The 22,455-nt window shown below is 42.0% G+C and overlaps 1 protein-coding gene across 2 annotated transcripts in view; it reads left to right on the plus strand.

The window, feature by feature from the left end:
- dcc (DCC netrin 1 receptor) overlaps positions 1 to 14,911 on the plus strand; it is a 65,310-nt gene extending 50,399 nt beyond the window's left edge. Inside the window, exons 18-32 of one of the 2 annotated variants that reach the window (XM_079525086.1) lie at positions 407 to 634; positions 929 to 1,023; positions 3,627 to 3,765; positions 5,130 to 5,237; positions 6,315 to 6,509; positions 6,722 to 6,754; positions 7,892 to 7,954; positions 8,549 to 8,711; positions 9,128 to 9,453; positions 10,092 to 10,223; positions 10,936 to 11,070; positions 11,492 to 11,614; positions 11,915 to 12,115; positions 12,594 to 12,730; positions 13,295 to 14,911. In XM_079525086.1, the coding sequence (XP_079381212.1) occupies positions 407 to 634; positions 929 to 1,023; positions 3,627 to 3,765; positions 5,130 to 5,237; positions 6,315 to 6,509; positions 6,722 to 6,754; positions 7,892 to 7,954; positions 8,549 to 8,711; positions 9,128 to 9,453; positions 10,092 to 10,223; positions 10,936 to 11,070; positions 11,492 to 11,614; positions 11,915 to 12,115; positions 12,594 to 12,730; positions 13,295 to 13,384 (2,168 nt within the window). In that variant the 3' untranslated portion in view covers positions 13,385 to 14,911. The remainder of the gene's footprint in view (positions 1 to 406; positions 635 to 928; positions 1,024 to 3,626; positions 3,766 to 5,129; positions 5,238 to 6,314; positions 6,510 to 6,721; positions 6,755 to 7,891; positions 7,955 to 8,548; positions 8,712 to 9,127; positions 9,454 to 10,091; positions 10,224 to 10,935; positions 11,071 to 11,491; positions 11,615 to 11,914; positions 12,116 to 12,593; positions 12,731 to 13,294) is intronic. The other variant, XM_079525087.1, reaches the window with a different exon arrangement.
- Positions 14,912 to 22,455: the final 7,544 nt, after the last annotated feature.

A 22,455-nucleotide genomic window follows, 5' to 3' on the forward strand; every position in this document is an offset into this window, starting at 1 on the left:
TCTCTTCTCTTCTCTTCTCTTCTCTTCTCTTCTCTTCTCTTCTCTTCTCTTCTCTTCTCTTCTCTTCTCTTCTCTTCTCTTCTCTTCTCTTCTCTTCTCTTCTCTTCTCTTCTCTTCTCTTCTCTTCTCTTCTCTTTTCTCCCAATTCTCCCCAGCTCATCTGTTTTCTCTTCAAACCTTTCCTCACACTTTCTCTTTGAGCTTGTAGATCTCTGAGCTTGTAGATCTGCTATTTGTGTGTAGTGTAAAATGACTTATACTGGAACTCTTGTCCACTAGTCCCTTCCTAACATTTTATTTGTCAACGAAATTGTCAATACACTTAGTACCTATTGTATTTTTTTTTATTTTTATAAAATTGTAAAAAATTGTAAAGAACCACTGCTTCTTCTGACCCCACCTATAGACCCTCTGGACCCGTCGTCTGACTCCGACGACGACGACTTCTACCACTCCTTCCCTGACTTCTCCTCCTCCTCCATCTCCTCCTCGTCGTCCTCCTCCTCCTCTGCTCCCATGATCCCCCCGGTGGGCGTGCAGGCCGTGGCGCTGGCGCCCGAGGCCGTGCGCGTCTCCTGGGCCGACAACGCCCGCGGCGGCGAGGAGAAGCGGAGGACCGCCGCCTGGGGAGGAGGTACAGACGTGCTAATTATTCATTCTGCATTTGAGCCACGGACCAGCATTTGATGACATTTAGCCTCTCAGACTCAAGATTTTTGTCGTCGTTGGATAACATTTTGTCTACAATTCCATGCTTTTGGCAAACGTTGACCAAAATAACAATTCTTCCACACTCTCTAATTGTGTAGACTTCTTGTAAATGAAGTAATGCAGATGCTTAACAACAATTTAACTCTTGAGAATTCATTTTACACTCTTATACAATATTGTATATTTTACAATGTTGATGTATGAATTCTATTATAAGGTGCGGGCACAGCTGGAGGTCCGGGTGTCGGAGCAGAGACGAGGTTCTACTCTCTCAAGTGGCGTCCCAGCGGCCAAGCAAGCGGGAAATATAAGGTGTGTGTCCTGCATGTATGTGTGTGTCCATGTACGGCTTGTTTCCATTGTGGTCCTTTAGTATGAGGTGCGTTTAATGTGATGTAGTGTGGGGCTGTTGGGGGCATGAAATAGATAGAGTTCATGAGTTCGCGGGAATGCGTGGGTGTACTGTACACAAACATGCCACTCAAAGGGTATGTGTGTGCGGAGGGGAGGGGACGAAGGGGGGATACATCAGATACATATTCACAATATACCATCTGTATGGAAACAGTGCTTCCCAAACTTTTTCATGTCAAGGACCCCCTAATTGACACTAATCAGCCCGCGGACCCCCATTTGAAAACATATGCCAGGGACCCCCCATAAGAGAAGATGTTTACGGCTCAAGCAGTGATTCTCAACCCGTTTAATTTCAAGGACCCCCAGTTTGACATGCATTAGGCTACGGACCCCCATTTAATGGCTTTTCTATCTCTGGGACCCCAATTTATATTTAAATCTATTTATCTATCTTTATATATAAATCTAACGGTTCCATTTGGTTCCATTTAAACACTCTCAGAGTTACCATGGGTTCCTAACTATCAATCATAACTGGGGACCCCCTGGAACTCCCTCAAGGACCCCTGGGGGTCCCCGGACCCCACTTTGGGAACCTCTGATCTACAATATTGAAGAGTTGCACTCCCTTATAGGAGTAAAAGATCGGAACACTAACAAAAAGGTTGAGAAAGTATTGAATGGAAGAAGTGGTGCAATTGATTACAGTGTCAGCGTGTTCACTGGAATGAGCTTAATGTCAGGGTGGACTCAGGCCAAAATAACAAGCAGAACCCTCTGTGATGAACCCCTCTCTGAATCCTGCCAGGATGCACAAACAAACAATATGACTCACCAACCCTAATTTCCCCCAACTAACTAAATACAGAAGAAAAAACACTGCTCCACAAAATTGGCAATTCACCCCTACTGCTCTGTGCTACTGTATATTTACAAAAGGAATGTGCTTTACACAGAAAGTGTATTGGAGGGGGAAATAGGAGGCGTCTCGGCTACACCAACATCAGTAGTCGTAGCTCCAGGCGAATTCACCCTAACAAAACAGAACACGGACAAGCAAAATTGGTCTGCTCTCACTTTTATTCTAACATACCGTGGCATGCACATTTATTTAACAAGTCAGTGGCAAAAGGAAGAAGTTGAGAAGGAATCGAGACTCATTCGTCAAGCAAATCGATCCTCAGAGGTTGTCACTGAGCATCTGCAAGATAACCGCAGCGGCGGCATTGCGGGAGTCATTCAATCCGCACTGGAAAAACAACATTCGTCAGTTACTCGCGCTGCAGATCAGCCAGTCTGCGCCAGAGGACCGGCAACTGTCAATTGCACACTGGAGACAGAGACGTCCTCGCAACGACAGCCTACAAAAATACAAATAATACTAAAAAACACCAACAATACAAATATGGATGGCTGTAATGTAAACCCTTATTGATCCCCATGGGGTAAGTGTAAGTGTCCCGGCAGCAACAGTGAAACAGTCAAGGTACTGGTGCGGCGCATGACTCGCATCGCGACGCATTGTGAGCTAGTAGATCTGCTATTTTCAATTGGCCGAAATGTATATAGGGCTGATGTGGTTAATGTGTGTTTTGTAATAATAATCATTCAAAATCGACAAAGTAACTAGTAACTAAAGTTTTCAAATAATTGTAGTGGAGTAAAAGTACAGTATTTGTCTCTGAAATGTAGTGGAGTAGAAGTAAAAGTACTGAAAATTTGACATACTCAAGTAAAGTAAAAATACCTCAAACTTGTACTTAAGTACAGTAGTACGTAAGTAAAATCACTTTATAGTTACTGTACACCACTGTAAGCGGTCGGCAGCTGTACAGAAATATCCTTCCTCACTAGCTCATTCAGTTTGTTGGCATAATGTTGTTGACACATACTCCAGCCTCAGGTATACAGATGGAAGAGATAGATGGATCGATTCCTTTATTGATCGGGGCGCAGCAGTAAAACGTTAAGGATAAGGGTCATAGAAGTACACAGAACAGTAACATCACAATAAAGACATTATGAATACAGTATACCCTGTTCCACTGTTTCCCAAGCAGTGACTCTCTGAGTTGGGAGTCGGGACCCATTTGTGGGCCTCGCGGACACATTTCTATGGGTCCCTTTATTTTTTCTTTCCTACATTATTATTATATATTACCACCGCACCGACATCATCGTTCCTTTTCATGAAAATCCGCTTTAAAATGGTGTGATCCTTTGTCGCCGTGTTGGCCTACAGTCTATACAGCCAGTATATACACTCATACTGCCTGATGGAGAGAGAGAGAGAGAGAGAGATGAGAGAGAGAGAGAGAGAGAGAGAGAGAGAGAGAGAGAGAGAGACAGTAGCAGTGTAAGCCAAGTCTGCTGGTTGGTGTTTCCTGACTTCCTGACCTTGTTCACACCAATCTTGGAGAGCTGCCACTTCACCTGGCTGTGCATGTGAGAAAGTCATTTATCTTGTGTGTGTGTGTGTGTGTGTGTGTGTGTGTGTGTGTGTGTGCGCGTGTGCGTGTGCATGTGCGTGCGTGTGTGCGTGCGTGGTGCGTGCGCAGAGCGCCGACACCACCGCCCTCAGCCACACGGTAACCGGGTTGCGGCCAGACACGGCGTATGAGTTTGCTGTCATGGCGACCAAGGGTCGACGGTCGAGCACGTGGAGCATGACGGCGCACGCCACCACATACGAAGCAGGTAGGCTACCGTTGATTTGATTAATTTAGCATAAACTGTAAAAAAAAAAGAAAAAAAGAAAAAATAATATATACATATATTCGTCGCTGTTGGGAGGAAACCATTTTTGAGGTTTTATATTTTTTGATATGAATCAATGCTATTGAACACCCTTTATGTCTGAGTGTTGGTTGAAAAAATCACACCCGCGTCATCATACATTATCATACTCAATCACGCCGGCCAATCACAATTGGCGTCTTCACTTTTCTGTCCTCAATAGGTAATTATCCTCAATACGTACTTTGCTCGGCCAATGAAATCATCGCTATGGGGTGCTCAGCCAATCAAATCATCGCTATGGGGTGCTCAGCCAATGAAATCATCGCTATGGGGTGCTCAGCCAATCAAATCATCGCTATGGGGTGCTCAGCCAATCAAATCATCACTATGGGGTACACACAAACTAGGCATCAAAAAATATTGAACCAATGAAAAGTATTAAAAGTGCTTTGGAGAAAACCTCCATTGAACCCTCAAACTGTCTGCTAAAGCTGCTAACTCCTCCACCTCTCTCCCTGTCTCAAAGTCACAATAACAACTTTGATGGGGGCCGGGGCTGTATTGCATTATTTAAAAAATATAAAGTTTTCTTCATTTCCTGAAAAAATTAACATTTTGGAATGACAAGATTGCTGATAACAATAATTAATTATCCAATCTAGTTGACATGACTGATTATCAATATCGAAACAAGCAAACAGGGAATAAACAAAGAAATAACCCAAACAAAAATGAATCAATGAGTCTGTGTTATCAGGAAATGTGCAATAATGAATGTGGCATTATATGACCTGGTCAATCAAAACATCCTTCAATTTGTTCTCATATAAATTAAGTGAAGAAAGTTGTATAGAAGAGTATACTTGTCCCAAAGTTTAGTGCCTCTGTATTTAAGAGGGACATTTACCATGACTACAGGGTTTTAGAGCCTGCCTAGTTATAATTGCATGATTAATGTTATTAATTTGGTTAGTACTCTTGGCTAAGTTTCAATTCTCACGTTGCTGTGAGTTTGAGAACTACTTAATTTGCATTAAAGTCAACAACATCATCATCGTTTCGTCAACAACACTCTCACCCTGCCCCTATACCTCCTTATCTTATGTGATGAATTGAAAACGGTGGACCCTCTTGTAAACAAGTGTAATGCTTTATGGTGTCGTCCACTCACAGTTAACAGTTTTTGTATTGAGTTGTGCTTGAAATATATACTGTAATTCTGCAAACTGTTAATAAATACTTCAATCAATCAATCAATCAATCAATCAATCTCTGCTTCCCCCAAATTTCCCGTTTTCCCTCACCTTGCTGGGACCCTGCAGCCCCAAGCTCTGCCCCCAAAGACCTGACGGTGATAAGCCGCGAGGGTAGGCCGCGCGCCGTCCTCATCAGCTGGCAACCGCCCATGGAATCCAACGGACGGATCACAGGTGAGTGTGCTATAGCCTGATAGCCTGGTCTCGTTCTGAAAGTAAAGGATGTGTAGTGGCAGCTGGGTGCGGTGGCGTGGTGGCACCCTAGGGTGCAGTGACACAGATCTACAGGCTCACTAACGTGACGTGTTGCGATGTGAGCTTGTAAATCGTCTATTTTTGTCGAATGTTTTCCCCCCCAAAATAGTGGTTCACGTGGTTAAAAAAGCAATTTTCAATCTGTTCTGTTAAATATAGAATATGACATTTTAACGGCAATATTGTATATCGTATCGATATCGCAATATTTGGCATAAATACGGAGATAAGAAATGTTGTCCATATCGTGCAGCCCTACCCAGCGGTATTGCATGGAAGTTATAGTGGTGAGTTGAGCCAAATTAGTGTGAGAACCACTGGTGTAATGTATGTGTAGACTGTAGAGTGAAGCATGTGTGGTGTAATTTATGCGACAGCATGAGTAGTTACTAACACTCGATAGCAGAGTCCCGCCAACAAAGGCATTAATTGCCCGGATTAGTCTTGGAAAACCACCAGGCCTCTGAATCACAGGAAAGTGAGAAATGTGGGCGAGACAAGTTCAGGGACTCTGGTCTGGAACCACGCTAATGTATCCAGTGGTGGAAAGAAACGTATTATTACATTTACTCAAGTACTGTACTTACGATCACATTTTGAGATGGTTTTGAGTACCAATTTTAAATACTTCAATTCATTACAATTTTATTTGGCCTATTTACTAGTTACTTTGTAGATTTTGATTATTATTACACAACGCACATTAACCACTTCAGCCGATCTACAAGCTCAGAAATGCTATTTTCAGATGTTTATTATATATTTTATATATTCGAAAACTTGTGAACTGGGACATTCTGCGTAATGAGTACATTGTACTTTTGGTACTTTAAGTACATGTTGAGACATACCGATATACATTTGTAGTTTTACTCAAGTCAATTTAGAATTCCGGACTTTTACCAGTATTTCTACATTGCAGTATAGTATAGATACTTTTACTTACACTACGTGTCCACCACTGATGAATTTATCACAATTATTCAACCACTACAGGCTACATATTGTACTACACACTGGACAAACACGCACCCATTGACGACTGGCTGATGGAGGTGGTGGGCGGCGACCGCCTCACCCAGTTGATCCCGGACCTGACACTGGACTCCACGTACTATTTCCGCATCCAAGCGAAGAACTCAAAGGGGGTCGGCCCCCTGTCGGACCCTGTCAGCTTCCGCACGGCTAGAGGTGAGGAGGATGGGGCAAAGGAATTTCTTTTTAGTTATACTTTCTGTGAATAAAACAAAATTGTATTTGTATACGCTGTCTATATGATACATAATACATGCATGCATTTGTATGCTTTTTAACAGCACGGATATTTTGACTTTTAAATGTATGCGAAAGTAATCGTAAATCGTTTTCGTTACGAATTAATGAATTAATGATTTTTTTTTCAGTCGAACATCCAGACAAAATGGCAAATGACCAAGGTAAGATAATAGTGTTAGTAATGTTACTCCTACTACTCTAAATAATACAGAGTTAGTTCAGTCAGATATACTCGAGGGTCTCATTCAGTGTTATGCAAGACCCACATGTCATTCGTTGACGTGGCAATCAGCTGACTGTTGTTCCTGTCAGATCTGCGTGTGCATCCCGTTTGCTCCCAGCACCACCGGTGGGCTCTGCTATTCTGTTCCCCATGTTATTCTATCTCCCTGCTCTTAATGGTTAATGATGATTGTATAATTGTGCCTAGCAATGGCGAGCATGGAGAAAAATGTAGCAGAGCTGAACGCCAAGATAAAATGTTATATGCACACTTGCATTCTCATTCTATAATACATATTTGTTCAATCTATTGAGTGAGTTATCTGACTGAACTCTACTACTAATAGACAGTACTGCAAGTCAGTGGCACCTGCAGAATATACAGTGCTTAATGGCCAGACATGGTGTCAATGAAAATCAGAAAAATATGCATTATTATAGTGGACAGAGGTGTGGCAACACTGCAAAGTTGAAACCCCTTAGCAATAAGAGTGGGCAAAGAAAACGGAACGTGATCACAAAAGCAGTAGCACATTTTAAATTGTATACACATTTTGTTTCACTGAATACTGGGTATTTGCAAGTAGTGATACAAAAAGGGGGAAATTACTTTACTGCGTTTGACCTTAGACGGGGATGTTTTGAAGCTGCCAAAGCAATCAGTGAAAACACTGAAAATACAGTTTTGTAATATAAACATAGGGTATAGTTTCATACTGCTCATTTTTTTAATTCCCACCCAGCTTTAGTGAATTCATTGAATTGTGATGTTTGTAACATGGTTTGTTTTCTGCATACAGCATTTCCCTTTGCTGTCTGTGGGATATTTATTAGCTCTGGGTGGAATAGTATGGTAATTTGACGGGTGGGTGTCATCATAATATTATTGGTTGATTTTTTTCTTCATTTTCTTTTCTGGACTTTAACAAAGGACATTAGATAATTGTAATCACAATTGCTACTTCTACTACTACTACTACTACTACTACTACTACTACTACTACTACTACTACAACTACTACGACAATTATTACTACTACTATTAATAACAATTAACAAATCAATCTCTCTCTCAGGTGGAGGAATGGACCACTCCTATTGGCCTGCAGACAACAACTTGATTGACAGGAGCATCAATGGTAGGCCACACCCCTCTTCTCTTCTCTTCTCTTCTCTTCTCTTCTCTTCTCTTCTCTTCTCTTCTCTTCTCTTCTCTTCTCTTCTCTTCTCTTCTCTTCTCTTCTCTTCTCTTCTCCTTTCCAATGTCCTATATTTGCTGCGTTCCTCTTAAGCCAGATTCAGCTGTCTCTAACCAGCAGCATTAATTTCGATGTCACCTCCAGATATATTGGTATAGGTGGAGATCTCTGAATGCCTGGCTCTCTCTCTCTCTCTCTCTCTCTCTCTCTCTCTCTCTCTCTCTCTCTCTCTCTCTCTCTCTCTCTCATTGTTAATGGGACTTTGTGTAGGACCGAAATAGCCAATTTGCTTGTCCACATATGACGTAAATTCTCCATTCGTTGGCAATGGCATTTAATGCTTGTGTTAGGACAAAAATCTACACTATATCTGAATATAGGAGTGGCTAGCGCCCCTCAAACATTACAAGACATTATCAAAGTAAATAATGATTGATTACCTTTTCATCGCCCACACTTCCTGTGGAAGTGGGATTTTTGTTGTCCAAATTTGTAGTCCCGTATAACCCTACTTCCTGGTTTGCTGTGTTCCAGAGTCTCCTATTGGTCAGATGCGGCCGCCTCACGGCAGTGCCACGCCCCAGAAGAACGGCAACCTGCTGGTCATCATCATGGTCTCGGTGGGAGGAGTCACGGTGGTGCTGGTCGCCGTGGTAGCGCTCATCTGCACACGGCGGTCATCTGCGCAAAAGAGGAAGTAAGAGAAAATATATATATATACTGCATATATATGAGACAAAAAAAGGACTCATGCACATCCAAAAATGAAACCGTGGGAGGTGCAAGTCTAGTTAGCAGGCATAGACTTCAAAAAGGGAAAAAAACCTTCCAAGGAAGGGACTGCTCAGTCCAGGGAACAGAGACGGACAACTTACTGCATACAACTTATTTATTAGCACGACACGTCTCGTCGTGAGCTTCATCAGGTGCTATCTAGCACATTCATTTAGTTTCCATTTAGTTTTCGTCAGTGAAAAAAGGTATTCGACGTACATTTCTCGTCAGAAGTATCAGTCGACGCAATCAACACTCTCTTTTAGTCCCCTCTCGTCTGAGTCCCCTCTCCCCTCCTCTCATCTGCTCCACTCTCTCTCCACTCTCTCTCCACCACAGGAAGCGTGCCAGCAGCGCCGGCGGCGCCGGCAAGCGCCAGAAGGAGACGCGCCCTCCGCCCGACCTCTGGATCCACCACGAGGAGGTGGAGCTCAAGAGCCTGCCCACTAACTGCGGCGCGGCGGGCCCCTCCTCCTCCGGCCACAACTCCTCCTCCATGTCCAGCTCCTCCTCCTCGGGGGGAGGGGCCCATGGCCGCGATCCTTCCGCCGCCGTTACTCCCGCCACTTCTGTGGGAGGGGGCGGGGTTGGGGTTTCAGGCGGGGGTGGGGCGTCGGCGGCGTTGGCCCATGGCCAATCGGATGGCCCCCTGTGCGGGAAGGGAGGTAAAGCGTGCAGAGCTTTTTTGGATTGTCGTACGTGTATTAGGCCTACGTGTTCATCCATGCTTTTGTTCGTTCTGTCATTCGTTCATGTATCTGTTTTTAACCAATTTAGACCTGAGGACCTTATTTTAAACTTTTGCTGTTGAAAAAAAGTGCATAGTGCGGCACCGAGTGTCACGCTACGAGCTTTTAGATCTGCTAAATAAAAACTAAGTAAAAACTAAACCATGATGACTAAAACTATGACTATGAATAATTGAATATACTGACACTTCTGTCAACAAATACAAACTAGAACTAGATCTTATGGAGGGACTAGTGGAGAAGAGATCAAGTTATGTTTGGTTGCGCTCGGGTGTAGCGCTCTTAAAATAGCAGATCTGCAAGCTTGTAGACCGGCTATTTTCAGCATGCAGTGTAAAATCCGCCATTACGACGCCATCAAGGCCCGCAACAAAACCAACTGTAGGCTTATTCGACCAAAATGGTATGATATTTAGCCGACTAAAACTAGACTATAACACTAAACATTTCAGGTGACTCGTAATATCTGACTAAAACGGAATGAGGTGTTATTCAAAAGACCATGACTAAACGAAATGAACGTTCTGTCCCCAAATCAACGCTACACCCTACAGGTGAAGTGGACGAGGCTAGCAGCGTGAGCGTCAGCGTGTCGACGCTGGAGCGTTCGCTGGTGGCGCGCCGCGCTCCCACCAACACCAGAACCAACATGATGATCCCTCTGGACGCACAGCCCAGCAGTACACGTACGTCTGTCTGTCTGACCTACCGGTCTGTCTGTCTGTCTGACCTACCGGTCTGTCTGTCTGTCTGTCCAGTGGCGGGGAGTAGGCCTACGTATTTGTCATTTTACTTGAGTGTTTTCAATGTCCAAGTTTGTACTTCTAGGCTACTATATACATCTCGGATCCACATATTGTAATTTTGAACGCCACTGCGTTTATTTGAAAACTTTATCTCGGATCCACATATTGTAATTTTGAACACCACTGCATTTATTTGAAAACTTTAGTTACAGGTTACTACAGGTAGATTTGTATTATTATTACAAAACATACATTAACCACTTCAGCCAGATATATATGCGTGGAAAAAGTACTCACAAGTTAAAGTGTACTGCACTGTAGAAATATTCACAAAAGTCCAGACCAGAATTCTAAATTTACTTAAGTAAAAATACAAAAGTATTGGTATCAAAATGTACAATAGTACTCATTATGCAGAATGTCATATGTTTAAAATGTTTAAAAATCTTTTGAAAATAGCAGATCTATAAAGCTCTTCTACGAGCTCATAGATCAGCTATTTTTAATAATCTAAATCTACAAAGTAAGTAGTAACTAAAATGTTCAAATAATTGTAGTGGAGTATGCGATAATAGTATGTGGAGCAGAAGTAAAAGTATTTAAAATTGGAAATATTCAAGTAAAGTACTATCCACTCTCTCTCTCTCTACAGCCGTCGTGAGTGCAATTCCCGTACCGTCCCTGGATCAGTTCCCGGGCTGTGGCTTCACACTGAGAGGCTATCCAGGTTATCCATCCATTGATCCATCAATCTATCACAGTGGTTTTCAACCCTTTTCATACCAAGGTCTCATTATTTATTCTGCATTTGAGCCACGGTCACGGACCACCATTTGATGACATCTGTTGTTCAAGATTTTGTCCACAATTCCATGCTGTATTGATGTTGGTACCACAGCAGGAGATATAACAGGCAAACATTGATTACATAACAACTCTTCCACATTCTCTAATTGTGTAGACTTCTTGTAAATTAAGTAATGCAGATGTTTAACAATAATTTAACTCTTGAGCATTTTACGCTCAAGAGGACCACTTGAGGACCCCCTCAAGGACCACTGGTGGTCCCCGGACCACTGGTTGAAAACCATCTATCATAATCTATAAATGGATCTAGTTGCTGTTCATGCGGGCATGTGTCTAAATACTTAGCTAACCCCGCTCCCTCCCCTTCCCTCCCTCCCTTCCTCCCTCCATCCGTGTATCAGACCCATCCTTACAGTCCCCACAGAGCCAGCTTCAGGCGCCCCTGCTGCCCGGCTCGTCTGCCCAGGCGGGAGAGCTCGTCTCTGGGATCGGAGGCATGCCGGTGGTCCAAGGAGCTGGAGGAGGTATAGGCTACTGGACGTTTAGACAGTGGTTCTGCCATATTTTAGGCCTAGTTATTGTTGCAAATACAATTTATAATTTAGGCATTTAGCAGACGCTCTTAATCCGGAGCGATTTACAGTAAGCAAGGTAATACATCAAATGCATAGAAGTAGTCATCTAGGATTATAAGTAAACCAAGAACATATCATCAGATGCATTGTTGGCCCACCCCTCCAGGCGAGGAGGTGCCCATGGCCCCGTCTTATCGCTGCTTGCAGCTATATTTATTATTATTATTAATTGTTCCATTGTTGGGCCAGGCGAGGAGGTGCCCAGCATGGCGTCGTCGGTCGGTGTGAGGAGCATACCGACGGCGTGCGTTCGGCCGACACACCCACTGAGGAGCTTCACCTCCTCTTCCTCCTCGTCTTCCTCCTCCTGCGCTGCTCACGCCTCCGTCAACCCCTTACTGCCCCCTCCTCCACCCTCCATCGGCCTGGAGCACAAAGTGTACACGCCAGGTGAGTAAATACCGCCAAAGGTGTTGATTTCGTCGACTAATACGAAAAATGTTCCGTCGACTACCTTTTTTCTTTTTTGGATGTGTGAATATTTTCTTTGTAGTGAATGAAACACAAAATTAGAAAACAATATTCACATTAAAAGTAGAATAAGAAAAAAGAATCACACCCACTGTGTTTATATTGGCCACATGACATCTTACGTCGTAATTTAGTGCCCTAAACAAACAATAAAGTCCATAGACTTGGCTAGCTCTAAAGTGCTCTCTCTAAAGTGTTAACGTATTAATAATCCCATAAATATGGCTGCCATATGACGTAATCTTCAAAAGCCTTGCATTGGAGAGGGCTTGCGCCCCTCAAAAAACGACTACATTTGCACACCTGGTCTGAGTTAGACCAGGTTTATGATGATGATGATGATGATGATGATGATGATGATGATGATGATGATGATGATGATGTCCTGTGTCTCCAGGCTGCTTGGCGAAGACAGCATCTCTGGGCCAAGCAGGAAAGGCCAGGTCTCCTCTACTTCCTGTCTCAGTCCCGACAGCACCCTGCACGGGTGCCTCCGAGGACATGAGCGCCGAGGACGCTAACAACACAGCTAATGTGAGTAGTAGTAGTAGTAATATTAGCCCATTTCGACTCGAGAACACATAGCTTTTAACCATTAACCATTATTTTAAACTCTAGCTGTTGAAAAAATTGCAGATCTACAAGCTTGTAGATCTGCTATTTTTGAAAAATGTGCAAATCTTTGAATATATATTCTCTCACAGTGAACGTTTTTTAACTCAAATCTTGGCTTCTGGGGGGTACCTGGAAGACATATTTTTAGATGGGGGTCTGCGGCCAATTACATATAATTCTGGGGCTCCTTGACATGACATTTTTGAGAACCACTGAGGAGGCTCTAAGGCGAGTTAGTATAGTAATATATTATCAAATTTATTTTTAAAAAATCTTGAAAACTTGATTAACTAAAATAAAATAAAAACACAAATTATTTTCAGATGGGGGGTCCACAGCCAAATACATATCAATTTAGGGGCCTTGACATGGAAAAAACTGAGCTAATACATTTTCTTGGAAATTAACATTAAACATCTTTTCTTCTGACCTCTCCTGTGTCCTAATAATCTCTACTTCCTGTGTGATCGTGCATGTCTCCAGGTCTACGAGCAGGATGACCTCTCGGAACAAATGGCGAGCCTCGAGGGACTCATGAAACAGCTCAACGCAATCACAGGTTCCGCCTTCTAGTGACGCCCCCGCTCCAATGACATTTGAAGTCCATCCTCTCACTTAAAAGCCCAAACCACACCAAAGGGTCGAGACGGGACGAGACGGTTTTAGCGTTCGTCCCAGCGGTGTGATACTGTATATGTTGCACGTCCACCCAAGTCGACCCAAGTGATTCAACTGGTTCAATTCAATGGTCCCAAACCACACCAATGGGTCACCATGCAACTCTGCATGGCCACTCTTTGGTGTGGTTTGGGCTTAAGACTATGACTTCTGACCACTCCACCCTTTAGACTCGATGGCCTACTGCAGTGGTTCTCAAACCTTCTGATTGCAAGGACCCCCATAAATCTTGAGAGTGTAGAAAAAAATGTTCCATTTGGACACTCTCAGAGTTACAGACCCGTATGGGTCCATTTGGAAGGCCCTCGAGGAACCCCGAGGGTCCCCGGCCCGGACCACACTGTGAGAACCACTGGCCTACTGTGATTTACTTATTTTCTTACTGTATATGATATGACGCGCCTCTCCCCTTGGAACCGCATTGCGTTTCTGTCTAATCGTGGATAGACTCGCTCGAATATGTTCTTTTGAACCCACTATATCTGGTTTTGACTCACCTAGTCTGGGATCAGTGGGTCTTTTGCTCAGACAAGAAGTTGCAAATTGCTGAGGAATCACATTCCTGATCTAGGATCCGTTTGTTTTGTCCGCTGATTGCGGATGGATTGTTCTGAGTTTGGCTGGTTTTGGGCTGTGGTCTCTCATGAGGATTACATTCTCTTCTAATCTGACCTCAGATTTGGTAGTTTGGCCTCACTTTGTAGTAGCCTAGTCTACTAGCATTACTACTAATAGTAATACTAAGAGTTACTGCTACTAATAGTATGGGCTTGGTGTCAAATATTCCTCTGCCAATGAGGACGAGGGGGAAGGGGGTTAAATTTGTTCACTCTCCCGATCACGTGTACCTATAGGGATCCTAGTGTCAGGAATGGGTTGGACAAAAAAGAAGATCGGCTTCAGAACCCAAACTCCGCGAAGGGTTCATTGAAAGCGAACCATGTAAAACTGTTTTTTTTTATTGGGCTGGAAACCTGACTTGGGAAAACAGGTCTGTGAAGATTGGACCTGGTCGAGTAGGCTACTATAGTGCTACCACTACCTGGATTTTCTATGAGGGCTGCTTAAAAGCTTGAAAGTCATTGAGGGGTCCTTAAAGAGTTCCATCGTAGGACAACTGGTCTTTGGAGTGGACTTTAAGCCTAAACAAGCTGAACAAACTCCTATCCAGTGTATTTCTTTGTCCTGTACTGGGTGGAACTATGTGGCTGAACAAGATTCTGTGATCCGCTCATCACCGATTACACATCCTGACACCGATCCTGATCCGATTACACATCCTGACACCGATCCTGATCCGATTACACATCCTGACACCGATCCTGATCCCCAATCGGATTGTTAATCCAATCCCGAATACCGATACGTTTCCTTTCTCGTCAAATAAATGTATGAATAAGTGAATAAAGACTTTCCTTTCCACACGTTTACCGAATTCTGTGACCGAAAGACGTAATGTGCCAAAATCAGCCATTTTGTTTTGTCTTTTGTACTACAAACAATGCCCTTCCAATGCGCTCCTGAATTCTCTCAAATCCACTCTCCCTATGCCCCCCCCCCACCTCTGCCTCTCTCTCTCTCTCTCTCTCTCTCTCTCTCTCCTAAAATGAGACGTTTGCCAAAAAAAGATGAAGTAGTTGTAATACTTACTCATAAAATACTAGCGGGGGGGAAAGTCTGGTATTCACCCCCCCCGCCCCTCCCCCACAAAGGGTTTGGTGGAGCATCCTTTATTTTTATTTTTCATGATTTTCAGAAGTACTTACCTTTAAAAAAAAGATAGTAATCAAACAAATTGTTTACAACTGAAAGAAAAAAAAGAAGTAAATCGATCATGTTTTTCTTTTCAATCTTTTTGGACACTGTTTAAAATAGTTTGAGAATTTGTTTGATGGACCCTGGACAATAGCAATAGCTTGATTCAAGTACGATGAAACTGTGTTATATCATATTAGTCATCATGATTTTATTATCATTATTGTTATGCTTATATTAATAATGAATTTGGACATACTCATGAAATGATTTATTATTATTCTGAAATGTGTTCATTTGACATGGAGGAAAGGGAAAGGCATTTTATTTGTATTTTGATACGTTAACATTTTGCTGGAGAAAACAATTGTCAATTCAATTCATCAGTCGCGTTGAACACAAAACATTTTAGGTTATCTGTGTGATTAACGAGATTCCATCCAATCTGCCTCCAGACCAAAGCTCAGATTTACAGGTTTGGTGGTCGTGCTGTAACTCTCCGATGAGTTCGGTCAGGGGACAGGCAAAAGCTATATTTTCTGTGCCTATAATATATAGTCATTTTTGTTATACTAGTATTATTATGTATGTATTTAAAATCACTCACTCCAATCGGTTCATGTCAAATGGTTCGTGTCCGGTTCACTAGGCTATATATTTATTTATATACATTTGATCTCCATTTTATTGTTTTCTAATGTATTTATAATTGATTTGCACTGCATTGAATTATCTTTGTCCTTATAGTCCTATAGTCACTGTCATTATGAGCGTGCATTCGGAAATTCACACTGAGCGCACTGGTCGTTTGTTTATTCAGTGCTAACCTCGTGTCACCAGGCTTTCTACCTCGGAGGAAAGCCTGGTCTGTGTTTCGCCGTGTGAACCGGTCTGGAGCGGATGGTAATTTATGTCATGTTGTAGTCACTGATTTGTAGTCCTCAGACAGGAAACCACAACCGGAATAAGAACTATCCAAAATAATTTCTAACGATCATAATTTTACCAATAAAATAGAATTTCCCCGTGGGATAACAAAGGTATACAGACGCTAAATAGTCTCTGGACACTCACAGTACACTCACATTTATATTTTAAATATCAGCAAAACCACACCGCATCAAGGATTTTATTGGGTAGGCCGTAAAATTATAATCGTGGGTGGGAATTATTTTGGGTACTGATTCCGGCTTCTGATGACTACAAGTCAGTGATACACAGACACCGAACTTACGGTATGATAAGATTTATTTAATTCATAAAATGAAAGATAAAAATAGACAAAGCTGCAATTCTGGGCAATTGGAAAAGGAACGCGTTGTGGCAATTGTACGAACTCTCACGTTTTGTTATTTTTATTTCACTTTCCTCCTTTTCCTCTTTCGCCTTTTCAGATTTGTTTAGTGGTGGAAAAAATACTCCCATGTTTTACTTAAGTAAAAGTATCAATACTGCAATGTAGAACTACTCCGTTACAACTAAAAGTATGGCAATCAAAAATTACTTAAGTAAAAGTACTAAAGTATTGGTATCAACATGTACTTAAAGTACCAAAAGTATAAAGTACTCATTATGTAGAATGTCCCATTTCACAAGTTAAAAAATGTATAAAAAGATATTTTGAAAATAGCAGATGCGACGCATTGTGAGCTTTTAGATCGGCTATTTTCAAATGGCCAAAGATATAACATACGTGGTTAACATATGTTTTGTAATAATCAAAATCTACAAAGTAACTAAAGATTTCAATATTGTAGTAGAGTAAAAGTACAATATTTGCCTCTGAAATGTAGTGGAGTAGAAGTAAAAGTACTGAAAATGTGACATACTCAAGTAAAGAACAAATACCTCAAAATTGTACTTAAGTACAGTACTTAAGTAAAAGTACTTAGTTACTTTCCACCACTGGATTTGTTTTGTTTTTCCCCACGCTAACAAACATATGGAGCCATGGAGGGATAGCGAGACGGAGGCTGTCTGAGAAAATACATCTACATTATTAAAAAGACTGGGTGAATAGAGATAGAAATGAAAATAAAATGATCCAGAGATGTTTCACTTTCTTTTAAACATAATTTTGTTTATCTCCAACAAAGCCCCTGCCCTTGGTATTTTTTAAGGGCACAAAATAATTAACATAGATTTTACAAAGTCAGTGAAAAGTGGAAACAAAAAAGTTGATTTGTTTCAATAAAAATCTTTTTTTCTTTCCTTCGTATGAAACATTGGAACATTGTATGGAATCTGTTCTTTGTGTGTGTGTGTGTGTGTGTGTGTGTGTGTGTGTGTGTGTGTGTGTGTGTGTGTGTGTGTGTGTGTGTGTGTGTGTGTGTGTGTGTGTGTGTGTGTGTGTGTGTGTGTGTGTGTGTGTGTGTGTGTGTGTGTGTGTGTGTGTGTGTGCGTGCGTGCGTGCGGCCTAACGGGTCCATTTGGTTCAATTTGTACACAATTAATTTTGATTTTACAATATACATTGCGGTCCCAGAGATAGAAATGTGGGACCATAGCCTAATTCAGGTCAAACCGGGGATCCTTGAAATGAAGATGGTTCAAAATCACTGCTAGAGCCATAACAATCTTCTCTTATGGGGATCCTTGGCATATATTTTCTAATGGGGGTCTGCAGGCTAATGAGTGTGAATTTGGGGGTCTTTGGCATGACAATGTTTGAGAGCCACTGACGTAAACGACTACAATCTGTGCTTGATGAGGAGGCCCTTAGCTCTGAGTCTGAACTGTGTAGACCTGGCTGGCTCACAATGCATGCATGGCACGAGATGTCACGAGACCTGCAGGGCACCATATGGGGGCTTTCCCATGTATGGGGATTTTGAGTGACGGACAAAAACGTACGATTTCATAGTAAATGTAAATGCAAAAAACAAAACTGCCGACGTCTCAAAACAAACTGGATACTACTGTACTAGGCCTTACACCCATACCTCTACCTATAGCAAGTTATTCACATTTGCACACATATTCACGATTGTTCAAAAATAGCAGATCTACAAGCTCGTAGCGCGGCACTCGGTGCCTGCTATGAGCTTGTAGATCTGCTATTTCTCAACAGCTAAAGTTTTAAATAATGGTTAAAGTGGTTAAAAGCTACAGTATAAGCTATCAGGTGATTTTTCAATAGCTAAAGTTTAACATAATGGTTTCACAGATGTGTTTCCGTCCTTAATGGATTAAAAGAGGGACATACCCGTGTAGGCCTACCTGTCAGACTACTTCAATAGCGTAAAAAAGACACAGACGGTCAGAACACCAGAAGGAGCCCCATGCACTGATCTCACTGAATCCAGTTTCGGCACAAAAATGGCGTCAAATTCAAACTGCTATGCCACCATCCAGAATGAAGAATATTATGCCCTAGGGCATAATATTATACCAACTGTTGGTATATATACCAACAGTAATAAAAACGTATGACCCCTTAAACGCGGCTTCAAAACCGCACATACAGGTGGCTGCAATTAACTGACCCCTGTAAAGCTGTGGTGTGAAGCAACTAATACAGTGTAATACTTAAGTACTGTACTTAAGTACAATTTTGAGGTATTTGTACTTTACTTGAGTAATTCCAATTTACGATACTTTTAAAAGTGATGGAAAACGTATTGGAATGTCCTTTCCTTCTTTACACAACCCAGTCTCTCTCTCTCTCTCTCTCTCTTTCCCTCCCTCTCTCTCTCCCCTCCCCCCCCCTCTCTCTCTTTCTCTGACCGGCTGAATGTCTCTCTCTCACTCTGGGCACACTTAAGCTTCCATGCGCGGCCAAAAGAAGCTGTCTGTCGGCGTTTTTTCCGGGTTTTTAGACAGCTGGTGGATGGAAATGAAGCTCCACCCACGCGACAGAATGCTGCTGAGGCAAGCTTTTCCGGGAATCTGGCGACACGGCATTCTGCCGCGTGGGTGGAGCTTCATTTCCATCCACCAGCTGTCTAAAAACCTGGAAAAGACGCCGGCAGACAGCTTCTTTTGTCCGTGCATGGAATCTTAGGTGTGCTTACACTGTCTCTGTCTCTCTCTCTGTCCACCACTACCATCTGGTGGCAGTACAAGTGAACAGGTGGATTGAAACCAAAGGTTCCACATAGTTCCGACTCCCGAGTTACAATTAAATACAAATACATAAATAAATTAGGTCTGGGACTCGAGTCAATTTTTTTATCTAATTAATTCAAGGCATTGTAATCAGTTAATCGAAATGAGTTTTAATTGTATATCAAAATGATCAATATGTGACCTGAGAAGCTTTTTTTTCAATTACGGTAAAACATATTTTGGTACATGTATGCAAGTGAATCAATGAGTGAATTTTTGAGGGGCACTAGCCCCTATAAGCTTTTGTCCCCACACGTCTCAAGATTTTCCATTGACAATTAACAGAGAAATTAGGTCAAATTTTGATCACAAGTCTGCCCAAAGGAATAGACCTTGAGCCCGACTATACCACAGCAGCGTGCAAGTGATGATACTGTCCTCCTTTCAGCTGGACTGTCCAGTGAAACATCTGAAATACCTGCACCTACACAAATAAATGCTACTAACTTCCAGAAGTTAAATGTCAAGGTGTTTTGTTTATAGGACAGATCGTTTAAAAGGACGATTACATCGGTTGTAATGTCGATATTGTGATGTCATTGCATGTCATGCAATGGCATCACAATATCGATGCAATGCATGATGACATCATTATTTAGAATAGCTAACGACGACGATACTCAAACTGAACGGATGTTTGGCATAAACTAACATACATATTGAAGATAAAAGTGAGGGTAGCAAAGTGAAGACGCCAAAAGTGAAAAGCCAGAATGACATTTGTGATGATTTGATTGGCTGAGCATGGAATGTGATGTATGATGATGCATGATAAGAGCGCCACTCACTTCACATGAGTGTGATTTATTTTTTAAATATACATTTCTAGCATAAAACTTAGGGTACTCAAAATGTCCAGGTTCACATTCTGGCAAGTGGACTATCTCCATAGACTTGGCCACTTGTTTCTCTTGCAAAATCTGGGGGAAGAATGATTAGGATTTTTATTGTGATCTCTCACTCTTGAAATATATAATCCATTGGTTTCTGTTGTGTGAACAATATCCAATAGCAATTCAAAGCAGTTGTCCTCAAAACCACGCCTCCAGTCGCTGGGAGGTGCGCGTGCAGCCTATTTGTGCATGGCTGCACCACGCGCATCAAGTATAATTTATGCTTCGTCCCGTGATGGTGTCGCGCACGCAGACCTAATCAAGGGAACTTGATTCAGCTGGAGGGGCACTTCCTGTGCCTGACCAAGGAAGCTGTGCCTATGAGCTGTGCCTGACGAGGGCACTTCAAAGGGACTCGTTTCAAAAAGGGGGTTCGGGTGCACCTAACTAGCCAACTCCAACACACAAGTGGTTGAATGGACTGAAACTGCAGCGCTCCCCAAAACAACAGGTTTGGAGATCTGTCGGGAATTGATTACATAATAAAACAGTCACCCTTGCGACCAGTCTCAATGTTTGTAAACAAATAATCGGTCTAGAATACCTTGGTTATCGGCTTCGCCTTCTTCTCCCATTGCGTGCACCGGTAGGCTATGATTGGTTACCGGTAGACCGTAGACGGTACTCAGTACGCCTGAAATTCGTCCAGTGAAAAAAGTTCTGTGGTGCAAAAACTAAGCGCGATTAAAATGATTAAATCAAAATTAAGTCCCAGCCCTAAAATAAATAAATTCATGAGATGGAACAGAATGGCAGAAAACATGAGCCTTGTTATTGTGGCCCTATTTAGGGATGTCCTGATCAATTATCTTTGCTCCCGATCATCCGATTCCGATCATTTGATTTCGATTGATCTGCTGATACAGATTTTTCCATGATCCGATATTTATATTTTTATATAGCACTTATGTCACAATAGTACATATCCAAAATCACAGACAATATCTAGTCTAATATCATGATATGAATATAATATTGATACCGAGATGTCCCGATCACGTTTTTCTAACAATTATCATAATATTCAGTATCCATATTTGATCTCAACATTGATTGGTCAAGAGTGCCACAATTTTTGTAGTTTTCCAATTTTCCGTGTGTCTAACTGTCTATGAGGTGACTTCATTAGACCCCCGGGTGAGGTTATGTGCAAATGTGTCTTCCCTTTGTATTTAGGGTTTCTTCCTGGAGGCTGAACCCAGTCAAACGTGCCAATGAAATAAACACATAAATAATTTTCATAAATCGTACAGCAGCTAAAACAGACAAAAAACAAAAAAAAAGAAGAACAAGAACCAGAAAACAACTGTCTTTAATGGAGAGGACATGTCCAAAGGTGGTCTGGTCTGTCTGTCTATGGTCCGTTATGGAGATAGACAGGTCTTGTCCATCTTGAACGTTGGACCTGATGTTCTGGAAATGGCTCCGATTTTCTGGAAATGGCCCCTTATGGGAGAAGGCAAAAAAAAGGTGGAACCTTCATGGTGGCATATCCCTCGGCAGGCATGTAGGCCTATACTGCAAGATACAATAGATTAAAATGTAAGAGGTATATCAGCCAGATGACGCCTGAACAAACATTAAACTCCATAGACTTGGTTGGCAAAGAATTACATCATAACTGCCCTAAACAAACATTAAAGTCCATGGACTTGGTCGGCCTATGACACAATTTCGGAAATCCATGCATTAGAGGGGAAAGCGCCCCTCAAAAATAAAACAAAAAAGAACTGTGACATTCTGTAAAAAAGAAAAGAAAAAGTGCATAGAATTTCACGTTGTATTCAGTTATAAAAAAGGGTGAAGAAACATTGGAGTACTTGACTGTCTGTTGCCAGTTTGAAAGTGATTTCCCTTCCTCATTACCCTCCTGTATGTCCCGGAATGAATGAATGAATGAATGAATAAAACACACATTAAATAAATAAATAAAAAGTGCAGAAAAGAAAGACATAATGCTCCGTTTTGGCTATTCAGTTTGTTTTGTAGATATTGCTATTTAAAAAAATCTTTTCCGTTATCATTAACAGTAGCAGTGGCTGCCTCCATGCTCAATCAGATCTTTTTCTCCTCATCTGGCTCTCTGGCTTTGATCATGTTCTCGCTCCAAGACGCCTTTCTCTTTGGCTAATTTCAGTGTGTGACGCCGGTGCACAAACCAAGTGGGAAATCAGGCTTAACTTGGATGAGATCTGAGCTTTGGTCTGATTC

This window comes from Electrona antarctica (genome assembly GCF_951216825.1).
Source record: "Electrona antarctica genome assembly, chromosome: 16".
NCBI classification, from domain to species: domain Eukaryota; kingdom Metazoa; phylum Chordata; class Actinopteri; order Myctophiformes; family Myctophidae; genus Electrona; species Electrona antarctica.